Genomic DNA, 9,455 nt, shown 5'->3' on the forward strand with positions numbered 1-9,455 from the left:
CTATTAAAACTATGAATCAACTAGCGTAGGATCTTATGCGGGTAGGAGCTATTACTGTATGTACTGCGAGCTATAGAGAGGGATTGAGAGGGAGAGACAATGTACCTTCTCCCTGCGAGGAGGATCCTGCGGATGTCGACATGGTGGCGACGACGGTGGCGTGGGTGAGGTAGTGGCGGCAGTGGTGACGCTTCCCGTCGGCACGCGCTAGCCCTCGATTGGAAGGGATTTGCCGGTGGGGTGTTTGGCACGCACAAGGAACCTCGTAACATGTGCATCTGGTCCCACCACTCTTTATAGTGTGGCGATAGGGGCCCACCAATCAGAGTTAAGGTTGGGCGCCCCCGATCAGGACGCAGACGAGGTCAAGGGATCGGGCTAGGGCTGTTGGGCTCTAGTGCGGTGGGAGATCATCCTAACACATGCATCCTTGCTAGCGCCTCGTCCACCCTCTAACACTACATATGGATGGATATTTAAAAGAAAACATCTGAGTTATTAACCATCTTTCCTTCAATAATTAGTTTGTTTCAAATGATCCAAAGGATCTAATATTAGGCCGCAAAGGTAAATCAAGTTTATCTACGGAAAAATCCCCTCGGGCCTTTAGGTGATCGCACGGAACTCACCAGCCCTTTCAAGGTTTCACTCCATTGCAAGAGTTCCCCGGCTCCTGCCCACGTGATACGAGCTAAGGGGCAAGATAATAAAAATGTGATTACCATCCTCTATCTTCCCACATATCGAGCACAATCCATTAGATGAACCTTGGTTCTTAGCACCTGGTCACTAGATGGCAGCATGCCCCAGATTAATTGCATATGAAGACTTTGATCTTTGGAGGTACCCTAGTACGTCACACATCCTTAAAATGTGTAACAACCATCCATTGATCGCTTCAAGTACACACCGAAGGCTTCCAGCATCCAAGACACCCCATCCTCAATTGTGTCAGCCGGCAGAGGCTGTATGTCACATGTTGTCCCACCGCTTCCGTGAGACTAGATTGTCTCCTAAATTGGATACGCCACTCTCCTTGGATCCCATCGACAACACGGGTTGCGTGCACCATGATAAAATGATCAGCAGGAGCTAAATAATCGCGGAACCATCTAACACTACATATGGATGGATATTTAAAAGTACACATCATTTGAGTTACTAACCATCTTTCCCTCAATAGTTAGTTTGTTTCAAATGATTTAAAGGATCTAATATCAGGCCGCAAAGGTAAATCAAGTTTATCTACGGAAAAAGCTCCTCGGGCCTTTAGTTGATCGCACGAAACTCACCAGCCCTTTCAAGATTTCACTCCATTGCAAGAGTTCCCCGGCTCTTGCCCACATGATACGAGCTAAGGGGCGAGATAATAAAATGTGATTACCATCCTCTATCTTCCCACATATCGAGCACAATCCATTAGATGAACCTTGGTTCTTAGCACCTGATCACTAGATGGCAGCATGCCCCAGATTAATTGCATATGAAGACTTTGATCTTCGGAGGTACCCTAGTACCCACACATTCTTAAAATGTGTAACAAACGTCCATCGATCGCGTCAAGTACACACCAAAGGCTTCCAACATCCAAGAAACCCCATCCTCAGCTGTGTCAGCCGGCATAGGCTGTATGTCACATGTTGTCCCACCGCTTCCGTAAGATCACATTGTCCCCTAAATTGGATACGCCACTCCCCTTGGATCCCATGGACAACACGGGCCCATGCACCATGATAGAATGATCAGCGCATGAGCTAAATAATCGCGGGAAAGGAGCCCCAAGGGGGGCACCCTACCCCCACCCCCCACCCCCACCAGTCTAGCCAGAAAAAGATCTGCTTCTTATTGTGGACCGTGTGATTGGCTCCAAGTTTGAAGTACCACTTGAGCTTTTGAATGGCGTTCCAAATTGGGATCCCCGGGCTGGTACCTCCATAGAGTGGCGTCTATGTATTTTGTGCGGATGAGATCAGCCCATAATCCATCTGCTTTGTAATATAGTTTTGAAATACATTTAAGCATCATCACGATATTCATGAATCTGGATTGAGGATCCTAGACCCCTAGACTCGGCTTAGAGCTTCCCCAGCCGTTGGGGCTCCCCGGGCCGAAATCCGGCGCTATTTAGCGCCGGATGGATGTATTTTGTGGCCTGGGGAGGCCCATTTTCCCAGCGGCAAGCCCATGGTCGCCTGCTGACGCTCACCCACCGTGTGCATAGCGACGGTCCGGTCGCCGGGAAGGGGAATCGTCGGAGTGGTCTCGACGAATTGAACCTCCGTAATGGTCCGCGAAGTGGTCTGGGGAGCCCAAACGCCTCGTCGTGAACCGTCACAGTGGCCTCGACGCGAGAACCGCCATAATGGAGCACGAACTCCGCGGAAGAGCAATCGCCGCTCTCTTCATCGATAGACCTAAATATACGGTCTCCGACGGCCTCCGCCATTCATCTCTTCTCTCGTCACCATCCTCTGTCACCATGAGCGATCTCTTGGTCATCGGACACCGACGACGAAGGGAAATCGCATGGATGGCGCCATTGGTGGGACCGAGCTGCATCGTCCAGCAGCGACGATTCCCCGCCGCCGGCCAGCGAGGAGGAGTGGGATGACGACGAGGAAGAGGACGAAGAGGCCGAGGAGCAGGCTGAGGAAGAGGCTGAGGAGGAGGAGGAGGAGGAGAAAGAGGCTTTGGACGCGACAGCCCGAGCGAAGGCGAAGGCGCAGCCGGCGAGCACCTTCGACGACGAGGATGGCTCAACTTCCTCCGACACGTCGAAGGACACCGGCTCTTCGGAGGAGGTGTCAAGCCGGAAGCGTCGCCGCCAGGACGATGAGGCGGGGCCATCTAGGAAGAATAAGTAGTTTAAGTTTGTTTTAAAGTTTTTATATGTAATTTTTATGTTTATTTGAAGTTTTATATGTAATTTGTCTATGTTGCACCACTTAGTTTGTTCAAAGTTTTCGTTCGACAAGGGTATTGCCGTAGAATTACAAATTTGCCCAAACGGGAAGATGAGGGTATTGCCGTAGAACCCAGGCCTTTGTCGCCGACAGCTCGGGGCCACCAGACGGTTCCCGCGCTTTTCTCTCGTCCGGAGTCTCCGAGCGCTCCCCGGGGACCCGGGGATGGCCTGGGTTTGCCGGACGGACGAAAGGTTAATCCGGGGGAAAACGAGGAGCCGAGGGGCGCGACTGGACGTTTTCGTCCATCCGATTGAAAAAAAAGGCGTCCTGGGGGCCTTCCCGGAAAGACGGCTGAAGATGCTTTTACACACGATCTTCCAATCTAACATATATGTGACATTTTCGCTTTATTCTTACTCCTTTCCAAAAGAAGCATGAATGTGAAGCAAGAGTTTGTGTGAGCTCAAGCCTTTGGGCCGAAGCCAGAAATAACCCCGGGTCAAGTTCGTGTCGAACTTTGGCAACTCATTTTGTATAATTAGAATCAATGGCTAAGTCTAGTTTCTGTGCAAAGCATTTAAGACTTTATTACTTCCTAAGTACTTAACCTCGTGTCTCTCGACACATGGCTAGCTAATTAGAGCAATTTTAATAGTGTAGCCAGCTGCTGGCTATAAGCCATGTTATATATAGCCAATTTAGAGTCAACATATACAATAGTGAGCTATAAAAATGTAGTACTTTATCAATGTATGATCCACATTTCACTCTCACAATGTGCTTAGGAGCACGTGCTGCATAAGAGCCCACTCTTCTTCTCTTTCCTCCTCTCTCTCCTCCAACTAAGTAATAATATACTATTTTAATTTTTATAGCCAGCTGACTAGAATTTATTGTACTTGCTCTTAGTCCTTAGAGCAAGTACAATAGAGTCCAGTCAGCTGACTATAAGACATTAAATAATATATTTTAGATGAGTTGGAGGAGAGAGAAGAGGAGAGAGAAGGGAGGTGGGCTACTATGCAATAGCAAGCTCTTGCACGTGCTCCTAGGCACTTTGTGAGAGTGAAAGGTGGACCATATGTTAATAAAGTGCTTCATTCTTATAGCCAACTATTATACATGTTACTAAGATGACTACAAATGATATATCATCTTGTTATAGCCAGCAGTTAGCTATACTATTGGAATTGCTCTTATCATGGCTTGGGAATCAATGAATACCCTACTAAACGTATAGGTTGAATTGTCTACTACCTTTGCAATTCAAAAACCGGGACAAACTTTTGGGCGACTTCCATTGTAGCAGCCTTTTTTTTATGAATTTATCGGTCTCTAAGAGAAGGGAAGCAAATATAACTGATAAACATCGTCTCTGGTAATCTTTGGGGAATTCATCATCTTGCACTCCGGATGCATTTGGAAAGAAAGGAAAGCCAAACTCTTCAAAGTGACTGCCCCGCTTTTTAATTTCAAAGTATACAGTCGTCCTGCAAGCATCTTCAATCTGACAAGCAGGGGAGGGATGGGGCGGAGTTAGAAGCATCATAGGTGATCTTCTCCAACGCCTGATTCAGCAAGATCCAATCCTGCAGCACCTGCTGTCCGACTCTGCTTCTTGCCCCGTTTTCCAGTACATATGCAGACGACATCCTCGTTATCTTCAGAGCTGGGAAGCTTGCTGCTCGCCGGGGGAAGCCTCTTTTGGATCAGTTCGGTGTCGCCATAGCCCACATGGCTGTGATTAACTTTGAGAAGAGAACCATGGTCACGCGTCATGTTGAGCCCGACCTTGTTTTTTTAGATAAAGAGATTATATTAATATCAAAAGATATTAATTACATCCGGCCTCTACAACAACACCCCATCCTAATGACAGTACAGATGCACACAGCTAAAAAAAATAAAAGAAAACTAAGAAATAAAAATCACACTACAGCATTCCAGACTTAGCAACAGTACCACCACCGTGACAACACCTGAAATACAGACGCTCAAAAAACGACGTTCTATCGATGCTATCAGGCTCGCGTTCTTGTGGAATTTAGAAGGCCAACATTGGGGCAGAGTGCATCATTGCTTGGACGCAAGTTTGCTGCCCAAAGGAGGAGGGGGCTTCCCTAGCGGCACTCATGCCCCTATACTCTTGGCGGCGGCTAGCGGATGAGCTTCTGGTTGGACGACTAGCTCGGAGGGAGTGCTCTATGCCCCCGTGTTCCAGCCCTTTTCTCTCACGCCACCAAAATCCAAGCCTCGGTGACCGTTGTGCTCAGACGCGGGGTGCATGCCTCTGAGCCTCTCTGGTTCCCCGGCTCACTGTGGTAGTGGAGCGCCAGCTGTACAAGCTCCTTCAGTCCGTCGCCACAATCAGCCTGCCCCGGGCCCCGACACGCGCGCTCTGGCGTGCTGCCGCAAGAAGGGCGGCGCCCAAGATGTCGGGGCTCTCTACCACCTTGCCTAGCTTGGTGGTGTCATTGCACTGTTCGCGAGCTTCGTCTGGGATGGCTTCGCGCCATCGAAGGCCAAGTTCTTCGCCGAGAATCCAATCTGGCGCGGCCCTCCTGAAGAAGCACATCCTCACCGACCTTCGCCACCGCCGCCCATGGCTGCCACCTCTGTGAAGGATCTAGACAACAGTGGTGGAGTGGGTGAGCGAGTGAGGGAGCGAAAAGAGACGACTGGGCCAAATCACCTCATCGTTTCTAGCTGTAAAGCAGGATTGGCCGATCTCTTCAGTATCCTGAGCCATGTGAGGCAGGCGATACGTGGGCTTCCTTCCATCCTAGTGGGATGGCTCGTCAGGCCCAGCAACTAGGAAGGCCCAGACCATGCGCAACCAAGCTAGGATCTTTCCCACCCTTAGCCAGCTGGCCCAACAACAGACCCGCCTGCGAGCGGAGCCCAACATCCACTTGGGCCTCCTCCCCCAGCATGGACAACGGGTTCGTTTCCACCAGTGACATCCAGCGATGCTCTGGCCTAGGAGATGCCACCTAGCCCACCACCCGCCGTACATCACCCAAGCGGTAGAATCGGGAGCCACTCCCCGAAGAAAAATCTGAAGCCTTGCCCATCGGGGGCATCTCCACCGCCTGTTCAATAAACCCCAAGGTGATTTACTCCTACCGTTTTGCTATGTCGCAGTCAACTGAGAATTTCTTAAGTCTAAATCACTTATAAAAAAGTACTTGAGTTGCATTCTTTTTGTTAAAAAAGTGCAATTGCACTTTTCTACCAGAAATGTGCAAGTGGACCAAGTTACACTTTTCTTTGAACTGCAGGTGCACTTTTCTGAGGTGACTTAGACTTAAGAAAATCTCAATCAACTGAGACATAGACACACCCTTACTCCTATGGCCTCCTCCAGCCACTCGAATCCGAGGAGCAGTCCTCCAAGTGATTCCATGCGTCCCCTCCCGAGAGTTCGGAGCAGTCACCATCTTCCTCCTCCGCGAGCTCTGCAATAGCCCGGAACCTGCCCCGACACACCCCTACCCCATTCGATGGTGCAGAGCACAAACCCTCCCAACGGGAAGACACCGGTGAGGGGGAGGGAGTCGCAGCGCCCCTAGATCCGCTATTTGAATCGCCAATACCAATCTGAATAAGCATACTTGTCTTCTCCTCGGTCAACTGATTTTGCATAAGATCTTGCTCACATCACTCATGATTGAGTAGCTTTGATTAGTTCTGTTGCTGGTATCCTATTTCAGCAAACTTGGCATGCCATATTCATCAATCCTGTTCACACGATTATGATTGAGTAGCTCAATTAGTTTATTTCTAGTATCGTATCTCAGTAAGATCTCAGTGTTTCAGGACATTAATCTTGTTTGCCTTTGCAGATGTATACTCCTGATAGGCTTTCTGAGGTTCTGATGCTAGTAGGAACTGATCTCGACAGTAGGTGAATTATGTTCCTAAAGTAATACCAGGATTTATTGGATCAATTACGACATTCTTAACTGCATATTCTAGATTTTTTTTTTCAACAAGTTTAGTGTTTTTAAACAGTACATTTTCTTTATAATTTTTTGTTTGTTTGTTCCAACTCTGACACGCAGTGCATAGATAGTTTTGTATATCCCATTGTAACACATTCAGAATTGTTTTGCCTGGGAAATTAAATGTGCCAATAACTTTATCAGATGCATGTTTTAGTCTATCAGATGTATTGTGTTATTTTGCTTCTTCTATCCTATAATATATAGCTGTGTGCCTTAAGATTACTGCATAGCTTTATTTGGTCTTCTTGTATATTCTAAAATTATATGTCTAGTGCAAGGTAAGAGCATACAAACATGACGTGCGCAGCATTAACCTCTCTCTAGGTCCTAGTTTGGATAGTATACTCATACTTAACATGAAAATATTCCAGCAAATTATTTATATATGGTGTTACTAGAAAAACCAAAGTAAAAATACTGTACTTGTTATCAGATCTTACAAGTGCCAGCATCTTTTGCTGCAGTCTAGTTACAAATTATTTTGGTACGGTGATTCCGTCTCCAAGATATTAGCTCCCTTGCAAGTGCTTCCTGCTGTGGATGAAGTCCAGCTGCTAGCTTGATTGAAAATTCCTCCAACTTGGCAGCCCTGGAAAGCAGAAACCTTGCAAGCATCTTTTCGACTGGCAGTCCTTGGTAGTTTCTAATGCTGATTCTTCTCACTTTCTGATCGAGGCATCGAACGTGCGTCCGCCACAAACTCTCAGGTACCCGGCCACTACAGTCGACGCGACCGTTGGGTGTACATCTGATGGCGGCGCTGTCCTCTGACTCGGTATCTGAATCACTATCGGTTAAATACAATGGAGTCGTGTCCTGTGGAATCTTTGGATTCGGAGCCAGAGGTAACAGAGACAACACTTCCAGGTCCTTGGTGTTGAGAAGCAAAGCGACGATGGACCGGACGGTATGATCGGTGAGCAAGCAGCCATGGAGGCCCAGCTGCCTGAGGCTGGGTAGTTCCCGCAGGACGCATGTGAGCAAGCTGCTGTAGTAGGCCATGGATGGGCGCAAGGAAATGTCAAGATACCTCAGGAGTTTGCACCTCCCGATGAGCCTCATCACCGGAGCAATTTCCCTCGGTCCTTTGCCGGAGACGTCTTGACAGATTCCAATCCTCACCGCGGCGACTGTCAGGTAGTTTGCGACCACAATGAAGGACGACCCGGAACGAGGAAGGTCGCCTTGGTAGTGCAGCGACCGCAGGCAGGTGGTTTGCAGTTCGACGCCGGCGGCACTGTGGCAGCAGATCATGGCGAAGCTCCGCAGGTATCGGCTGGTGACCGCGATCCCATCTTTGATGCCTGGGCACTCCTCCAGCCTAAGGTCGGCGAGGCGTGGGCAGCTCGAGAGCAGCAGCTGCAGCATCCCGCCGCTGTCACTGATGTTCACAAGGCAGAGCGTCCCCAGCGACGGCATGTCTACGCTGCCGGCACATGGAGCGTCCAGTTGGTCAGGCACAGGCGACGGAGCGTGCGGCAACCGAACATCTGGGGCGGCGTGTGGTACATGTTGGTGTTGGTTTCGTCTTGGAAGTACATGTGCTTTAACTCGAGGTCCTCGACGCCGCAGTTGAGAGCGGTAGAGATCCACTGGTCCAGCTGGTCGGTCGGAGGGTGCAACATGGTGAGGCGGAACGCGCGGATGGGTGTCTCCGCTCCCTTGCAGAGGATGGCGCTGGCCACCTGGTGGGCGAAGCAGATCCGGATTTCGTCCAAGCTGCGGCGGCGCCGGTCGACTAGGTCGACGACGGGGACGGTCTCGTACACGTCGCGCCACCGGCGGGAGAGCACGCTGGTGCGGACGGCCTCGACGGACATGAGGTTGGAGAGGACGTGCTGGAGCGCTCGGTCGGGCAGAGCGCTCAGGCGGTCTCCGCCCTGCCTGTGCGACGCCGCCATCTTCCTACGTCGAACAATCGATGCGTTACCTAGCCGGCCGAGATCAAACGATCTAGTTGTAGAAGTTCCTGATTCGCTCCCGGTCCCGCAAATCACGTAGTAATTTAATTATTTTTGAGTCGGTTGTTGTATTTTTATTTCTTGAGATCAGAGTCGGTTATTGCAGCTCGGCGGACGATTTGTACTACTTTCTTCGTCTCAGGCGCACGGTTGTTTAAAAAATTAATTTGGTCATTATTTTGGTCAACTAAATATAAAATATATGTTAACAAATTATATTATTTTAATTTTTTTGAATATGAATCTAGTAGTATAGATTTTGTAGACATATAATTCATATTTTGTTGACCAAATTAATGATTAAACTTTATCTTAAGCTACCTGTAGTCTGTTAAACCGAGAGGTAGAGAATATGACAGCAACCATTCAACCATTCACAGATCAATGGCATAATTATCGGCTCGTATCCAAACGACGGGGCGATCGGGCGATCGAGATGACTTCGCCGGGGTGCGGAGATGGCCTGGGCGACCTCCCGTACTTCATGCCCACATCCTCTCTTCCTCCATAACAAGTACGGCCGACCGCGCTGCCACGCCGGTGGCGCCACATCGTCTGCAACATCCATGCCGTCTCGTTGG

The 9,455-nt window shown here is 49.2% G+C and overlaps 1 protein-coding gene across 1 annotated transcript; it reads right to left on the reverse strand.

The window, feature by feature from the left end:
* Nucleotides 1-8,334: 8,334 nt before the first annotated feature.
* On the reverse strand, nt 8,335-8,814 carry LOC139838173 (F-box protein At3g59000-like). The gene has a single exon (XM_071827545.1). It carries the CDS (start codon nt 8,812-8,814, stop codon nt 8,335-8,337), a length of 480 nt encoding a protein of 159 aa, XP_071683646.1.
* Between the last annotated feature and the right edge of the window lie 641 nt (nt 8,815-9,455).

This window comes from Lolium perenne, chromosome 3 (assembly GCF_019359855.2).
Source record: "Lolium perenne isolate Kyuss_39 chromosome 3, Kyuss_2.0, whole genome shotgun sequence".
Lineage (NCBI taxonomy): Eukaryota > Viridiplantae > Streptophyta > Magnoliopsida > Poales > Poaceae > Lolium > Lolium perenne.

What these genes read in the sequence shown, in the direction of transcription:
- LOC139838173 (XM_071827545.1), bottom strand. Translation starts at nt 8,814, where the DNA reads ATGGCGGCGTCGCACAGGCAGGGCGGAGACCGCCTGAGCGCTCTGCCC.